Genomic DNA, 18,241 nt, shown 5'->3' on the forward strand with positions numbered 1-18,241 from the left:
GTTTTGGCTTAGTTCAGTGGCGTTCTTTGGGGCACGTGGTGTCCAGTGAGGGGATTCAGGTGGATCCAAAGAAGATAGAGGCGGTTCAGAGTTGGCCCAGACCATCCTCAGCCACTTAGATTGGGATCTTTCTTGGGTTGGTCGGTTATTATCGTCATTTCATAGAGGGTTTCTCGTCTATTACATCGCCTTTGACCAAATTGACCCAGAAGGGTGCTCCTTTCAGGTGGTCGGATGAGTGTGAAGAGAGCTTTCTGAAGCTCAAGACTGCCTTGACCACAACTCCAGTTCTAGTTTTAGCTTTAGCTTCAGGCTCTTATACAGTGTATTGTGATGCTTCTCGAATTAGTATTGGGTGTGTCTTGATGCAAGAGGGTAGAGTAATTACTTATGCTTCACGCCAGTTGAAGCCCCATGAGAAGAACTACCCTGTTCATAATTTGGAATTTGCTGCCATTGTTCATGCATTGAAGATTTGGAGGAATTATCTCTATGGTGTGTCTTGTGAGGTATTTACAGATCATCAAAGACTTCAGCACTTGTTCAAATAAAAGGATCTAAATTTGAGGCAGCGGAGATGATTGAAGCTGCTAAAGGATTATGATATCAGCATTCTGTATCATCCCGGGAAGGCCAATATGGTGGCCGGTGCCTTGAGTAGAAAAGCGATGAGTATGGGTAGCCTTGCATTCATTCCTGCTGGTGAGAGACCTTTTGCAGTTGATGTTTAGGCCTTGGCCAACCAGTTAGTGAGATTATATGTTTCAGAGCTCAGTTGGGTTCTAGCTTGTGTAGTTTCTCGATCTTCCTTATATGATCGCATCATAGAGCGCCAGTATAATGATTCCCATTTGCTTGTCCTTAAGGACACGGTTCAGCACGGTGGTGCTAGGAATGTTACTATTGGGGATGATGGTGTATTGCGGATACAGGTCAGGATGTGTGTGCCCAATGTAGATGGTTTGCATGAGTTGATTCTCGAGGAGGCTCACAGTTCGCGGTACTCCATTCATCTAGGTGCCGCAAAGATGTATCAGGACTTGAGACAATGTTATAGGTGGAGGAGAATGAAGAAGGATATAATGGGATTCGTAGCTCGATGCCTTAATTTTTAGCAGGTGAAGTGTGAGAATCAGAGACCGGGTGGATTGCTTCAGAGGCTTGAGATTCCGGAGTGGAAATGGGAGCGTATCACCATGGATTTTGTAGTTTGGCTCCCACGGACTTCGAGGAAGTTCGATGCTATTTGGGTGATTGTGGATCGGCTGACCAAGTCCGCGCACTTCATTCTAATTGGGACTACTTATTCTTCAGAGCGGTTGGCTAAAAGTTACATCTGCGAGATTGTCTGCCTTCATGGTGTGCCGGTGTCCATCATTTCAGATCGAGGCACACAGTTTACATCACAATTTTGGAGAGCCGTGCAACGAGAGTTGGGCACCCAAGTTGCTTTGAGTACAACATTTCACCCTCAGATGAACGGACAGTCCGAGCGCACTATTCAGATATGTGAAGACATGCTACGTGCTTGTGTCATTGATTTTGGGGGTTCTTGGGATCCGTTTCTACCACTCGCGTAGTTTGCCTACAACAACAGCTACCAGTCGAGCATTCGGATGGACCTGTATGAGGCTTTGTATGGTAGATGGTGTCTATCTCCGGTGGGTTAGTTTGAGCCTGGGGAGGCTAGGCTAATGGGTACTGACTTGGTTCAGTATGCTTTGGACAAAGTTAAATTGATTCAGGATCGGCATCACACAGCGCAGTCTAGACAAAAGATTTACGCCGATAGGAAGGTTCGTGATGTTGCTTTCATGGTTGGGGGAAAGGTACTGCTCAAGGTTTCACCCATGAAGGGTGTTATGAGATTCGGGAAGAAGGGCAAGTTGAGCCCCCGGTATATTGGGCCGTTTGAGGTGCTTCAGAGGATCGGAAATGTGTCTTACAAGCTTGCCTTGCCACCTAGTTTGTCGAGTGTGCATCCAGTGTTTTATGTTTCTATGCTCCGGAAGTATGTCGGCGATCCATCTCATGTTTTGGATTTCAGCACGGTTCAGTTGGATGGTGATTTGACTTATGATGTGGAGCCGATGGCCATTTTGGATTGGCAGGTTTGAAAGTTGAGGTCAAAGGACATAGCTTCAGTGAAGGTGTAGTGGAGAGGTCAGCCAGTTGAGGAGGCTACTTGGGAGATCGAGCGGGAGATGCAGAGAAGATATCCATGCCTATTTGAGACTCCAGGTACATTTCTAGACCCGTTCGAGGACGAACGTTTGTTTAAGAGGGGGGAAACGTAACGACTTGGCAGGTCATTTTGAGAGTTGTAGCCTCGTTGCCCCATTTACTGCTCATTTTGTACTTTATAGTTGCTATGTGACTTGCCGGGGTAGTCGGTTCGGATCCGGAGGGATTTCAGAATGAATTGAGACACTTAGTCTTAAGGTTGGAAGCTTAAGTTGAAAAGGTTGACCAGATGTAGACTTATGTTTAAATGACTCTAGAATGGAGTTTTTATGGTTCTGTTAGCTCCGTTGGGTGATTTTGGACTTAAGAGCGTGTCCAGATTGTGACTTGGAGGTCTATAGTTGAATTATGCTTGAAATGGCGAAATTTAGAAATTTGGAAGTTTGATCGAGAGTGGACTTTGTGGTTACCGAGCTCAGATTGGAGTTTCGGAAGTTGGAGTAAGTCTGTGATGTCATTTGTGACTTGTGTGCAAATTTTAGGGTCAATCGAACGTGATTTGATAGATTTCGGCATTGTTTGTAGAAGTTAGAATTTCCTTAGTTTCAATAGGCTTGAATTGGGGTGCGAATTATGTTTTTTATGTTGTTTGAGGTGATTTGAGGTCTCGACTAAGTTCGTATCATATTTTAGGACTTGTAGATATGTTTGGTTGAGGTCCCGAGGGCCTCGGATTAATTTCGGATGGTTAACGGGTCAAAAACAAGACTTAGTGCATTGTTGAAGGAAGGAGTCTGCTGGAGTAATCGCACCTGCAGATTTTTGATCGCAGGTACGATCTCGCAGAAGCGAGCATGGAAGTGTAGAAGCGGAAAGGAGAGAGTGGGGCAGTGGCCGCATGTGCGAGGGAAATTTCGCACCTACGTGATCGCAGATACGGACTGCTTCTCGCAGAAGCGGAAGGGCGATCGCAGAAGCGGAGGCAGTGCAGCCTTGGCAAAACTGCAGAAGCTGTACGTTTTCCGCAAAAGAGGAACCGCAGATGCGGTTAAGTGTCCGCATGAGCGAAAAGGCTGGACAGAACATTTAAATTCAAGGGTTCGCGATTTTTCTTCATTTTGAACATTTCATGCACGGGATTGGGCTTTTTTTTAGAGGAGTTTTGAGGGGTTTCTTGAGGTAAGTCACTTGTGTTCATTTTTAATCAATAATCATGTTTCCCCATTGAATTTCCCACCTAGTTTGTGTATATTTAAGGTGGAATTTGAGAATTTGGGGCTAGGGATTTGGAGAGTTTGATTTTGGATTTTGGGTGGCGATTTGGTGTTGGATTTTGATAAATTTGGTATGGTTGGACTCGTGGTTGGATGGGCTTTTGAGTTTTATGACTTTTATCGGATTTCGAGATGTGGGCCTGGGGGGCGGCTTTTGAGTCGACTTTTGACTTTTGATTAATAACTTAGTATTTTTCTTATGGAATTAAATCCTTTAGCTCGTGTTGATTATCTCGAACTGTTTGTGGCTAGATTCGAGGCATTTGGAGGCTGATTCACGAGGCAAGAGCATGTTGGAGTGGGGATTTGCACGATTTGAGGTAAGTAACAGTTCTAAATTTGATTCTGAGGGTATGAAACCCCGTAATATGTGTCATGCGATTGGTTTTGAGGTTACGCACATGCTAGGTGACGGGCATGTGGGCGTGCACCGTAGGAATTATGACTTGGTCAATTCCATGGAACTGAATAGTTGAAAAGAATCTGTTGTTATCTGTATATTCTCCATGTGTTATAGAAATTGAACTGCAAATCATGTTTAGACTATGTGTTGGCATTGTAGGGACCCACAGAGGTCGTGTACACGTTGAATTAGCTGCGAAATTGCTATTTTGTACTCAATCGTAGTTTTACTTGCATATTATCGCAATCTCTATTGTTCATTATTGATACATTATATCATTGTTGTTTGGGCTGATTATCATGATTACTGAGAGTCGAGAGACTAGAGAGGTTGATGACTGAGTGAGGCCGGGGGCCTAATTGTGAGGATATTTATGGGATCGGGATGCACGCCGCAACATATTTTATTGATTTATGCCATGATTGGCTTGTTATAGCGTTTGGGCTGAAAAAGCCCCTTCGGAGTCTGTACACTCACAGTGAGCGCAGTTGATCTGTATTGAGGGATGGATCTTACCCGAATCACTTATATTTGGGGATGAATTTTTTCTTAGCTGGATTGGCCTTATACAGTACTGAGTGACTAACTGTCAGTCGATATATATATATATATATATATATATATATATATATCCCCCTGGGGTGGATTAGCCATACAACATGTAGATGTAGAGAGATCGTATACCTCATATCATTCAGAATTGATTTATCTTACTTGCACTGAGTTTAACTGTTGAACTTGAAAGCATGCCTATCTTTCTATGTTGTAATTTCTGTAATTGACCTATATCCGTGAAGCTCGTCACTATTTTCAGTCCATTATTTAGTCTTGTTACTTACTGAGTTGGTTGTACTCACGCTACACCTCTACACTTCATGTGCAGATCCAGGTGTTTTCGGACACGGTGGGTGTTGATCTCTTTGCACAGCTTGATCGTTTGGAGATTCCAAGATAGTTGCCCGGCGTTCGCAGACCTTGTCTCTTCTTCCCTATCTTTCAGGTTTATGTATTTAGTTTTAGTCTTTCATGGACAGTATTTCTAGACTTGTGTTGTATAGACGCTCATGTACTGAGTGACACCCCGATATTGGGAATTTTCCTATTGGCTTTTGACCTTCTATCAAGTTTTGAGGGTTTTGATGATTTACACATGTATTATTCTTATTTTTCATTTAAAAGTGTTGGAAATATTTTGAAGTGTCGGCTTGCCTAGTATCACATTAGGCACCATCACGACAGGCTAAGTTTTGGATCGTGACAATTATATTGGTTGTTTCCTATTTTGAACCATATATGGACTATGGAGTAGTATAAGTACAAGCAATTATCCAATAAAATTCATTTTAATAAACCATTTGACGGTTCGTTGTGCCATATCAAATTCAAATTATATACAGTCGACAAATTAAAGTGAACTGTCCTTATCTAGACCTATTAATCGACTATATACATGAATCTGTTGTTTTCCTGTTCCATTTATTATGTCTAGTTAATTTTCTTGTTTACCCTTAGAAAAAGAGTAGATAAAATACTTAATTAAGTGGAGAAAAACTCTACCAATATATATTCATATAAGAATAAGATATGAGCATTGAAACCTTATTCATTAGGACCACAAAGGAGAGGGGACTGGCGGCTAAGCAATCAGCTTACACCACCAGTAAACACCTCCCAAATATTTGCATAAAGTTCATATAAAAATTTAGATGCTGAATTAACATTTTGTAACTTAATTAGTAAATGGATGGATGGGATCTGTTTGCCCTTAGCTAGACGTCTCAAGCTTCGAATCCTGAAAAATTCATGATAGAAAGTGTTTTGTGACGCCCATGATGGAGGCGGGCCGACGAGGGCATGTTAAGTAGAACTGGCAGGCTTCTAGACTAGCAAACTTCGGAAAAAGGAGTGCACATATTACCTTAGGCAAATCCCACATCGAAATGGAAGAGGAAAGTGAAAAGCTTTATAAGGCACAACACAAGATTGCATGATGCGTGCACTTTTGGGGCTCGATGTGGCGTAGTCCAAGGGACAAACCTTTAGGTTTGTTTGTCCAAAGCGGACAATATATGCCATGGACTTGGGTCGTGATATGTTTCTCCCTTAAATGAATTCTACACAGTACGATTTTTGGATTAATCGAATAATGGATTCCGAATACTAAATGATTAAAAAATTAGTAAAAAAAACAGACAGAGCGGAGCGACTCAAATTTCAAAGGGACTATATATGTAAGAAAAAACAATAATAGAGGTCAAATAAGAACAGTATTAGACATACTGGCAAGTGGTAATGCTACATCATATTCAGCCATAGCCGACGCTTAAGACAAATTTCATCTTCTTCTGCTTCTTCCTTTAATTATTTTAATCTTCTATCTTTTTCAGGTAACCTTTTAAAAAAAGTTGCTCAGGCTTGGCAACTTCTCTATATATATAAGTGAATGGAAAAGCCGCAAATGTATTCTTATTAAGGTTTACTGCTAAGACAAACTTACACAAAAAGTTTGAAACATAGAAAAATAAAATGGATTCCTATTCATATGCTATTTCCTCCTCTTCTTCTAATTCTACTTCCTCTAGTTCTATTCCATATTCACAAGAAGTAAAGAAAAACAAACCATTATCTTCATATCATTCCTCACTTCATGGAGTTCGTAGGCTCCCATCAAAACCAATGACTAAACAACCAATTGCCCCATTGCCACCAACACGTCCTAAAATCTACAAAGTGGAACCTGCTAATTTCAAGGAAGTCGTCCAAATGCTCACTGTTGCTCCTGAGTTTCAATCCAACTCCATTAATTCTAGTTGTGGTTCTGACCCTGGCTCTGGCTCCGGCTCTAGTTCTAGTAATTCCAGTTCGAGACGTTTACAAGATGTGGCTCCTCCACCACTTGATCTCTCACCAGTTTCATTGCCAAAAAATGGCAATAATATTGCTGCACAATGGCGCGAGTTCCTACGTCCTTCTTCCTCAAACAACCAAGTTGAATCAATTAATGCGACCAGCAATGACTCGACAAATGAAGCACAAGAAAGATCACATGCAACGCCACGAAATCTATCAGAAAATTATTTTGGATCGTGCAGTCCGCTAGCTAATTTTCCTCTATCGCCTGCTTCTTTTGCATGGTGTTCTTCTATTCTTCTAAGCCCTGGAACCCTTCCTTCACCAAATGCGGTTCTTTAGCACTTTTGATATTGCCTCGACTTATTTGAGAGTTGTAACTTATTATGCTTTAATGTTTACAATATGAGTAGTATTATATATATTTACTTGTGGGGTTGGATCAAGAATTTGAATTGGAACAAAATTAAAGATATCACAACTCAAATACTTGAAGCTGCTTTATTTTCTTCACTTTAACCTTTTCTTCCAATTCCAAAACATCAAATGTATTGTATTTCAAATTTCATTCAAAAAGTAACTAGGTTTACAGTTTCAACATACTAAAAATCATTTCCTCTTCTAACACATTCTTCCCAACTACTCATAAACAATCCTTGCACCAAGAGAAATTTAAAAAGAAAAATTATGTGTTTGCCAGCAACCCAAACCTTAATTAATTATACATACATATTCAACCTTGAATCAAGAACTTTTTTTTAAAATTAAACATTCATATTCGACTTTGAACCAGGAGGAATTATGTTGTGGAGTTGGTGAGACATTTGCTCTTGAGCTCTAGCATATGAGGTGGTTCACCCCGAAATGTGTTGAAGCAGAGCAATTGACTAGACATCTAGGCTAAAGCATTATTTCAGTGCTGATGTAAATTAAGAGTCTACTAAAACTAAATTGTTGGTTCTCTATCAGTTCCACAGAATATACACACAGCAGTAAGTAAATAGCACAACAATATTTTACGTGAAAAACTCTCAGCTCACGGAATTAAAATCACGACCTACACTCGTAGGATTTCAACTTCACTAACCAAACAACTTTATATTACAACCTATTGTAACCTAGGAATTAAACTCTTAATCCCTCATCTACTTGCAATAACTATATTGCAATTCTGTTTGTAATAACTCTATTACAAAACTAATCACTTTGACTAACTGTAGTCAAACACAAATACAAGGTTTATGATTTACAAAGGTATCCTATGAGATGCTTCTAAATAAGCTGAATAGGAGTTACAAGTGAATAACATTAATAAAGATACAACAAAGCTAAGGACACACGATGTACTCAATGCTAGGATCTGGCCCTTCGTTCTGTTGTTACATTGTTCTTCAATACCTTAGAGTAAATGAAGGCGGTCGCACACTTGCGAGTAAATGCATTTTAGGGTTTGCAAGTGTGTGTAATCCCTTGCCTCATGTTGGTAATATATAAGTGAGGTTACCAAGGATGATGCAAGCAAATGTCTGATACATAGCATGCTTCAACGGTGACTGTTGCAATATTGGGTGTGCAGTGCAGCAGCTTTAACAGCTGTAAAGAGTTGACTTGTACTATGACCGGAGGAACTGATATCCATATGTTCCCTCTGTCATTCCCTTAACTGATTTCATTAGAACTTGTGCCAGACATTTGACTTGTTGTTCTGAGCACTGAGAGGTTTTGAATCAGGTTCCCTATCTGGTTCTCATATGAAATTTGTTAAATTATCAAAACAAAAAGGCACATAACTTATCAATTTTCCCCTTTTTGATGATGACAAACTTAGAATTGAAATTCCCCCTCATAACAAGATCTTTATATTGTTCCCCCTGCAGATTTTCCATATTCTCCCTGAGAATCTGTTTCTCCCTTTCAATTTTCTACCCATTTTTGGCATCATAAAAAGAATTGTGCAAGTAAACACAAAAAACAAGTCTAGCAAAGTTAACTTATGCCACTTGTGAGCACACAACATAGCTAAATATTGAACACAAGAGTATAACATGCATAGAAAGAGGACTAAGATGCTCATTAAATTTAAGGAGAAGAAAAACAAATAGTAGTACAATCATTACAAAACATCCACAAAATAAACATTACTAAAGTACCACAGTCATAGGGACAAGATATCAAAACAGGACACTAGAGAATAGAACAGGGGCTGATAAAGTGGACACTCACAAGGGGACAATTTAGGGGGCACTTGAAGATGGAGGGAAGGACGAAGGGGCAAGAGCCTTGAGGAGATCATCCACTCGAGCATAAACAGCCTTCTGCTCATTGATCAGCTGCTCTTTCAGGTTCTCAACATGTTTCCTCAGCTCTGCATTATAAGTCATCAAGCGGGCAACTTCAGCACCTTGAGCACTACTAGAACCAGGTTCTGCACTGGCTTGACTAAGCTTTCCCTAAAGAATGAAATTAAGGGCCTTCAGCCTCCTTATATCCTCGTTAGCAGCACTCTAAGCATCAATCAACTGAGAAATTATAGAATTACTACCAACTCCCGCCTTCTTATCAATACACTCGCATTCTTCCAAGGTATTCATTGACAACATTTGCTTATGAGTTCCCACGGTTGCTCTCCCCAAGGGCACTTTAAAATGTTCAAAAACATTAATGAGCAAGAATCCATATGGCAACCCATGGTTCCCATCCTTGTGAAGTCTGCTAACTTCTTCATGTGTTCAATCAGGATCCCGGGCAGATTGATAGAAGTGTATCCGCCCAATGCCTCTATCGATGTAATGGATCGTCTTTCAGCTCGCGATAGCAGAACCTTGTTCACCATCTCAAACATGAGTTGGTATTCTGGAAGTAGTACCCTCTTGTGCACTCGTTCCCCTTGTTGAACAGCCTGAGGCTTTAGAATCAGCTTCCTAAAACTTCGGGAGCAAGTCCTCTCAACAATTGAGATCCCCTCAGCATGCATATCAAGAATATGTCCCAGCACAACCTCATCAAGTACAAAATCCACCCATTTACCTTCAAGGAAATGTTTTCATCCTCCACAGTGAACAGATCATCATAAAAACTGCGAACTTCCTCCTCATAAACCTTTGGACTCTGAACAGTAAACAGATGAGTCCACTTATGGAATTTTCATATTTCAACCAATTGCCTCATGCCTGACTTGTCAAGAATGTCAGTATCAAAAACCCTTCCCCATAGCACTTTTTGCTTCTTCAGGTTTGATTTTTTATTTTTCAATCTCAGACACATCATCTTTGGCCCTTTTTAAGGAACCAGGTTCCTCACTACTACTTGGCTTTCTCTCGTCGGACTTCTTCTTCCCAACACCTTTCTCCTTCCCAGTAGATTTTTCCTTCTTACCAGAATACTCCTTCTCAGGACTTTCTTCGCTCCCTAAATCCTGTCTTGTATAAATACGGAATATCTTGTGCACCGAGTTACTTTTTTAGTAAAGGATAACTGCATTTGCATGTCTTATTTCTAAACATTCTAATAACTCAGTCTCACGTGGGGTTAGATTTGGATGTTTGGGGACCATAGGACAAGGATATAGTCTTCAATCCAGTTGTCCCTTGAAAGTTGAAAGTCTTGTGGGCGTGCAAACTGCAAACCATGTAACACAATCTAAAATTGACTTTGAATACATCCTACGTGGTGTCCTGTAATTAAAAAAAAAAAAGAGTTAGAATAAATCATTTGACTGCAACAGCATGGCTTGAGCAGGTCTTTAGGTTGGAAAATAAGTAATGTTATATTATATTATATTCTTGTATTTTAATTATGTTATATAACTATAATTGTATTGGTAAATGGAATCATTTACTATATAAATACTCCTATGAAGTATGTAATTTTTTCTTTAAAAGAATGACAAAATTATTTAAACATGAAATTGAGAAATTATGATTGAACATAGACAAACTAAGATAAGGGTAAATGAGAAAGATAAGAAGTCCAAAGAAAAATTGACCTAAGATAAATGTACTACTCTAAAATTTCCAGATTTTTATGTAAAGAACATATAAAATCAGTAACCAAATTCAAAATTTTAATTAATTAATGCTATTTCAAAATTATATTTTTGCAATTCACTACTAAAAAGGTCTTATACTAATTAATACTAAAGATTATTCCTTATTAGCTTCTCGTACTTTAATGGGCGACATACATGTACAACCTAGATTAATCAAATATATTAATCAATCAATCAATTATACCTCAATCATATTAGTTTGAATTGAATCTATGAATAATTCGCATCTATTCCTTCATTTCGATGCTTCAATCTCATTCCATTCTAAATAAATATTATGGCTTTTGAAAAAAATTAATTCTCCAAATATCATACTTATTCTAACCAAATAGGAGTATACTAATAGCCTGTTTGGCCAAGCATCTTTTTGGCTAAAAGTGTTTTTAGTAGAATATTTGGCCAACCGAATAGGAGAAATATTTGGCATAACTGTCACAATTACATAGAATCATTTTATTCGCTTAACTTGCAACTAATTTTTCTTTCTAAAGATTTATTTGGTACATCAAGACAAGAATTAAAACAATTTGATATATTGATAATGGAAACAGATCATTTCAGGACAAAAGAAGAGTCAAGAGTCCCTCTAAATGAATGGCAATAGGGCAGACTGGCAAGTCCATAGCCAACTATTCAGGTCAATCTGGTACAAAGAGCACAAAACCAAATTTAGATTCTGCACCTGAAGTAGACTCATTTTGTGTTTTGACCAGACAAGGGAGATAACAACTCTCCCAACTATAAACACATACCCCAAGCACCCGAGGGTGTCGCCTAGTAATCAATGAAATGGGTTGAGAACCTTGAAGTCTCAAGTTCAAATTCAAACGGTGGCAAAAACACTATGTGATTTCTTCTCATCCGTCCAAGCATTGGTGGACAAAGTTATCTGATACTTTACTGACGGGAGGTAATAGGTACCCCATTGAATTAGTCGAAGAACATGCAAGCTCGCTCGAGCACCACGATTATAAAAAAACAAATTAAACATATACCTCAACTTACCTTATAATCCATCTCTCCCAATTTATACATCACGAACGTCTCAAAATGTTTGACATTATTTCACTAATCATATTCGCTTATACGACTTTCAAGAATGCAAATAAGTTGAACTATTCGATCTTTTACATTTCGATCTGACATTTTTCTAAATATTAAACCAGCTTTGCAATTGTTATTATGATGTGATTTTCCACTACTAATAACATGATACACAAATCAAATTAACACAACCGGCTAAGGAATGAGCTAATTTACAAACTCTAGACTCAAGTTCACCTTCTTTGTCTTTATCCACAACCAAGTTTGGTCAATCAGATCATCACAATAGTACTTCTTGGCCTGCTATTCCTAAGGTGTTGAGTGAGAACCAAACTTAGCTATGCTTTAGACAAGTCCAGAACACCAGTGCTGACCAAATTACTCCACAAAAGAAATATAATTTCTAAGGAAAAATGACTAGAAATAACAATAACATAATGCGACAGTTCGAATATCTAAGTTCCAACATAGTCTTCAGCTGTTAATGTAATTTCAAAATGTGTTTAACGTATGTTCTCTAAATCTTTTTCCAAGTTAGACAAAATGTTAAAAGACACAAGTCTAATATTGTACTAATAGTTACAGTAAACAAACTAAACGATCATATGGTGTACAAGTATGTTTGTAGCCCCTCCTGCACCAACCGAGACAACAGCCTGAAAATCCGCCATATGGTGTTTAACTTCCTGAGTGGAAATATATTGGGAGTTGGGACTCGCACCAAACTTATAGTTGGGGATGGGGAAAAGATCAGAATGTGGATTGATCCTTGGCTTGACTAGATTCATATGTCCCAGTTATTTCCTGCAGTGTATGTAAGGAAAGAGGCTTTCATTGCTGAAGATTTGAGACGGAATCCCTTTGATTGGGAGGTAGAAGAATGGGCACAATCATTGCACAAGTTGAGTGGAATCTATTACAGACAGGAGAACCTAATACAATAAACTGGATTGGAAGGAAATATGGTAAATACACTGTCCAGTCCTGTTATTACAGACTGAAGAACATTGATGATTTACAAAATGGGTGGCCACTGAAAGCTATATAGAAGACAAAGGTATCAACAAGGGCAGCAGTCATTGGATGGATAACAGTACACAATGCATGTGTTGGTGCATAAATCACTTTGAATCCACCAGTCTTCCTTTTTTTGCACTGTCCTTGCAGGAAATTTGGACAATGTTCGTTAATGTTTTTTGGGGTGCTATGGCTGCATCCTTTAACTCTAGCAGGGTCAGAAGATCAATAAACAACTGAAATACATCTGGAATAGAGTCCCTTTGTGTATGGCAAGAACGAAACAGAACGTGTTTTGAAGACAAGTCTACAGCAGTATGTTTTAAAAGTAGGATTCTAGAAATGTTATGTTCTTGATGTAATCTGCAGTTCCTTTTAGATGTAAATTCGTTTTGTTGACTCTTTGGATTCCCTACGAATTTGAGGAGACAAAAGTCTTTTTGCTGCACATATTGGCACCTTCTTGGTGCAATTAATGAAATTTCATTTACTTACAAAACAAATATCAGATATTATATTGCGGAATCTACTGATGGGTTTCAAGTATCTTACATAGAGTATCCCTTACTTAGAGCAGCCAAAACAACATCATGTTGGCCATCTTTTCACATGGATAGAAGAAACTAGTATCAGGACTATTTTTGATATTCCAAAAATAGAGTGGTCTACATAACACCATTACACTTGTTGCACTAGAATAAACTTTATAGGCAACCATGACAACTAAAAGGAATGAGGTTCATAAAAGAAGGCACGAAAAATACAAGCAGACTGGTAATACATTTTATCATTGTGCACGGACGAATTTACATCCATCACGAAGCAACTTACGAGTTCCATTTGGCTATGTTTGTCACCTCTTAGGGACCAAAAGGTTAATTCAAGATCCCAGAAATATGTGCTTACCTCAGAAAATAATGCTAATGCTTTTCTTGAGCTATTCATTGTTCCAATAGTTCCGCAGCTGTGACATATGCAGAAGTAGCTCATCCCTGCCCAAACCAGAGACGCTACTAGTCATTATCCATGCAGATGGATGCTGATAATTCTGCCTGATAAGCTCTTGGAAATCTCTAATATTCTCGTCGGGCCTTTTTGCCTTCCCTCCCTTCATTTTGTCACACTTCGTGAAAACAAAAGTTATTGGTATCTGTAAATGTGTTGCAAAAGTCACTTATCGTGGAAAACATGTTGTATGAAAGTCAACAATGGTAACATATGACTTATTTTATTAGTAATGGGAATAAATGATTTCAATTAGCCTCATGAAAAGAATGGAAATACAAACAAAAAGACTATGAAATTCAGTAAATCAGAAGCATACCTTATTGCGTCCGAGCCAATTAGCACAATCAAGGTCAATCTTCTGAGGGGGTACACTAGCATCAATTAGAAGCAGAACTGACACCAAGGTATCTCGATTTAGAAAGTAACCTTTTGTGAAGGAAGACCAATCCATTCTAGCAGCTTCAGAAGCATTAGCAAAACTGAAACAAGTAACAAGAAATAACTTAGAAGCAGACAAAACAGTCGATTTCCATACTAATGCAAAAGGTACAAAGAACTTAAGTGATGGAAAAACATAACTCAAAATGTTAGTTGACAAAGGAAATAAGAGAGAGTGCAAATTCAATACATAAAGGAGACCTTCTACGACTATGCTTGAGTCCAGAACGGGGAAGTTAAGGGAAAGTTAAAGGGGAGAAAATCAGATTCAATTACTTAGATGAATGATATACTTTGGCTGTTTCATAGGACCAGAAGTAGAAGTTGAAATAGCAGATAAGGAGATCCCTCCTCTTTTACATCCCCTCCAAACATGTTTATTTATCAAACATGGGAAATGATTACTTTTACTTCCCTTCGTCATTTATTCCCTACCAACCAAGAAAAATGACCTTACACTGTTACTTCCATTCCTCCAACATTTTCTCCTCTCCCCCCACCCCCAAACCAAAAACTCCTAAAGTAGGCATAGCTACGGTCAGGTTCTACAGACTTGTAATCCTTAAACAGTAGCAAGCCTATCAAGATCTATAAAAAGATTTGCTGAGACATAATAAGTAAATAAATGTGTGTTCTCTCTATCAACTGAAGCTTTTAGATGAGATGATCACACACTTCAACATAATACCAGAGCAGGCAGAGATCATGGTTCGAGTCTCGCCACCATCCATTATCAAAAAGAATTTTCACGTGCTTCGCTCATCAAAAGGAATCAAGCCCGCACATGAGTGAGTGTGTTGAAGACATAATTAAGTAAATAAAAGTGTGTTCTCTAACAGTTTAAGCTTTTAGATGAGATGGTCACACATTTCAACAAGAATAAAAGATGAACTAAATAAATCAATTATAACCTTCGTTACCATTTGGCAGGTAGGTTTGTAACTTAACAAAATCTTATTTCAGTTACTCCAATACATCTTCAAGTAAATGTTACGACAGACTGTTCTATCAAGGCGTGAACAAGAACAGACACGTCTGATTGCTTGGTCTAGAATTTACAACACTTCCACTGAATTAGGTTGATGTCAGCTGAATTGATTTGTCTAGCCCTCAATATACTAACAGTAAACTGACTTTTGATATTTGGATCTTATCAAATATACTAATTTTCTCCCTGCGGCTCTGTCATAAACCATCTATTTCTGTTGTGTAGAGGCTATAGTAAATATGTTTGACAGTTTCCTCCTTCCTTTACATATCTAGAGTTGCCTCGGATAGCAGTTTATGCGTGGTTTCCTGCTCTTGAAAGTGTGAAAAGCTATCGGAAATGGAAAAAGCCATATCTCTCACAAGGGGTAAACTATGGAACATTATTTCTATGGCCAGGTTTATTGCTTCAGCAACTATGGCAACAAGGTATAGTTAATGGTTTAGCGGAGTAACATCACATGGTCAGAGAGAAGACTTTTCAGCTTCTTTAATGTATAACTTTAAAAAGATGTAATTGGGAATTCACACTTCTTCCAATTCTACCTCACGGGAAAAATAGGTACAACGGTTTAAGATGGAAAAATAAAGCAAATGAAGAATGATATTTCCAGATGAAGGTTGCAATCGTGATGCTTTTATTAGGAACGGCAGTAAAAGCCGTAACATTCAAACAAGAGGAGCATGTAAGCAATGTAAAAAGAAACAACATAGTGCTTCTTTGTACTGCAAATATATTGTTTATCTTGGATAAGGCTGCAATGTACTTTATAAGTGTCAGAGCAGACATATCTGAAAGCAAAGATATGAGATTCAATGTTTGGACTGACATGGGCTTAGTGAAGCAGCACCTGGACTAAAGAATTCAGTTAGCAACTAGGAAAGACTCCGTAAATAAGTTCCTGAGTGGCAATTAAGACATTTTCTTTGCATATCCCTTTTTCATGGGTATTTCGAGAATTCAATCACTTAAATTTTAACAGTCTATGTAGTTGTATTTCCAAGATGATTGGGATCAAGATGCTGTTTTTCCTCATTTGAAGCTTTTTACAAATGATGTAAATCATGTAGTTCAGCTAGTTTGGTTTTGAGGCATAGTACATTGCTTAATCGAACAAACCAGTAGCACTTTATCAAACCAAGTGAAGTCGTTCTTGCGTCCGAATAAAGCATCAAATAGGGTAAGCATTTACTCGAGACTACCGCTATAGCTTACAAATCCCCAACCTGCTTAACACTCTCTGAAATAACTTGATCCAACACATTTCATTGTAATGATAAAAAAAGCTTCACTTGTCATAGCATAATCAAGAAATTGCTTACCCATAACCAGGCAAATCCACAATGTACCAACTCTTGTTCACCAAGAAATGATTAATCAGCTGAGTCTTCCCTGTACATTTAAACATACTAAGATTAGAATCCACCTCTAATTAAAATATGTACCGAGTAAATACTCCACTTAATCCAATTTATGTGACCCTATTTCCTTTTTAGACTGTTTCAAAACGAACGTCCTTCTACGTTTGAAAAAGAAAATAACTTGAACTTCTCATTTTACCCTTAATAAAAATCTTTTATAGCACATGTTTAAGAGCATAAGTTTTACCAAACTTATAGTCACATGAACATTATAAACAACTATGCATCAGTCCCAAACCAAACCTGGGGTCGGCGATATGAATCCCCACTTCTTTGTTTAAGCTCAACTTATATCATCATCATGCCAAACTTGCATGTTCTTATGGGCAGCGCATCCATTTGCTCCAGAAGGATCGGCGGATCGAAACCTGCTCCTTACATTGACTCCGCCACTGTGGGCTTGCTTATGTTGTCGGTACCAAGCTCGCATAAAGGAGGCGGGTTGCAATAGGCTCACAGCCAGCGTGAAACTTGCCAATTCATAAAGAATCCTCATAATATAGTTACTATGACATATTTAAGACTACAAGTTTCATAATTCTTCAATACTATGTTCGGTCAAACTATGTCACATAAATTGAAACGAATGGATACTTAAATACAGCTAATGTAAACGGGCTGTAAATAAGAAGTACATTGCAAATATTCAAACCTGGTTTCTTAGAAGTAAGAGCAACCTCTTTCTTCTTACACAAAGCATTAATAAGCGATGATTTTCCAACATTGGACCGACCCAACATAGCAAATTCGGGTTTCTCATCTTTTGGACAATCCTTAGGTTTAGTACTACTCTTCACAAACTCCACCTCTTTAATTTTAGAGTCCCCCGCATAGGGCCCCACAACGATATTGGATCCGGGTAAAATCATATCTTCGGTTATATCTTCGGGTTCAACTCCTGGAGCCATGAATAATACTTTCTTTGCTAATATTGAAGCTGCTGATTCTGAAGTTGTAGCTGAAGATTTAAAGGTTTTTGAAGTAAAGGCATGAATAGAGAAATGGGGAATTTTTGGGTATGAATATTGAGAAAAGGGGATTTTGGGAAGTGAATAAGGGAGATTGGTAGATTGAGGGAAAGTGGAGAAGAGATGGAAATTGAAGAGGCGAAACCTTGACACTACTTGCATTTTTTAGCTCAATTCAATGGCTGCACTGCACTGGTTCCACACTACTTATCGTTCTCAAGATAAATTTATACTTTACTTTCTTGGCCAAAAAAGAATGAGGGGCTTAGATTATAAGGTCAAATCATTTAACTTTCGGTTTTTAATTTAAAGTGTATATAGTTAGATTAAATAGAAAATTATAATTAGTCATAATTTGCTACACTTTATAACAAAAATATTTGAAAGTGGAATAAAAAATCGTAATAAATATTTTTCAAAAAATATTTTCTCTCCCATAGTGTTTTCTTAGAATACTATATATTTTTTAAAGGCCAAATACATAGAAAGACAATTAAACTTGGCCCAATTTTTTATTTTGGCACTCTAACTCAATTTTATTCCATTTTGGCCCTCCAACCCCATTTCTTATGTTTCACTTTAACACAAAAGCTGACTA

General features: G+C 38.2%; 2 protein-coding genes across 4 annotated transcripts; one reads left to right on the forward strand and one right to left on the reverse strand.

Annotated features, from left to right (window-relative positions):
• Positions 1-6,387: 6,387 nt before the first annotated feature.
• LOC104095719 (uncharacterized) lies at positions 6,388-7,053 on the forward strand. Its single transcript, XM_009601909.2, has one exon. It carries the CDS (start codon positions 6,388-6,390, stop codon positions 7,051-7,053), a length of 666 nt encoding a protein of 221 aa, XP_009600204.1.
• A 1,704-nt stretch (positions 7,054-8,757) lies between these two features.
• On the reverse strand, positions 8,758-17,881 carry LOC104095720 (GTP-binding protein At2g22870). 3 transcript variants are annotated; one of them, XM_009601911.4, is made up of 5 exons: positions 17,328-17,881; positions 16,577-16,646; positions 14,145-14,307; positions 13,727-13,970; positions 8,758-10,385 (listed from the first exon to the last, which is right to left on the reverse strand). In XM_009601911.4, the coding sequence occupies exons 1-4, from the start codon at positions 17,803-17,805 to the stop codon at positions 13,758-13,760; spliced, it is 924 nt and encodes a 307-aa protein (XP_009600206.1). In that variant the 5' UTR covers positions 17,806-17,881; the 3' UTR covers positions 8,758-10,385; positions 13,727-13,757. The 3 variants fall into 3 exon arrangements, with proteins under 3 accessions (XP_009600206.1, XP_009600207.1, XP_033511867.1); XM_009601912.4 differs by lacking the exon at positions 8,758-10,385 and adding an exon at positions 12,260-12,607; XM_033655976.2 differs by lacking the exon at positions 8,758-10,385 and having other exon boundaries at positions 13,435-13,970.
• Between the last annotated feature and the right edge of the window lie 360 nt (positions 17,882-18,241).

This window comes from Nicotiana tomentosiformis, chromosome 7, assembly GCF_000390325.3.
Source record: "Nicotiana tomentosiformis chromosome 7, ASM39032v3, whole genome shotgun sequence".
NCBI lineage: Eukaryota > Viridiplantae > Streptophyta > Magnoliopsida > Solanales > Solanaceae > Nicotiana > Nicotiana tomentosiformis.

Coding starts and splice junctions, on each gene's coding strand:
- LOC104095719 (XM_009601909.2), top strand. CDS start 6,388: ATGGATTCCTATTCATATGCTATTTCCTCCTCTTCTTCTAATTCTACT.
- LOC104095720 (XM_009601911.4), bottom strand. CDS start 17,805: ATGCAAGTAGTGTCAAGGTTTCGCCTCTTCAATTTCCATCTCTTCTCC. Junction 16,647..17,327: donor TCTTACTTCTAAGAAACCAG/GTTTGAATATTT, acceptor TTAAATGTACAG/GGAAGACTCAGCTGATTAAT. Junction 14,308..16,576: donor GTGGATTTGCCTGGTTATGG/GTAAGCAATTTC, acceptor TACTTGTTTCAG/TTTTGCTAATGCTTCTGAAG.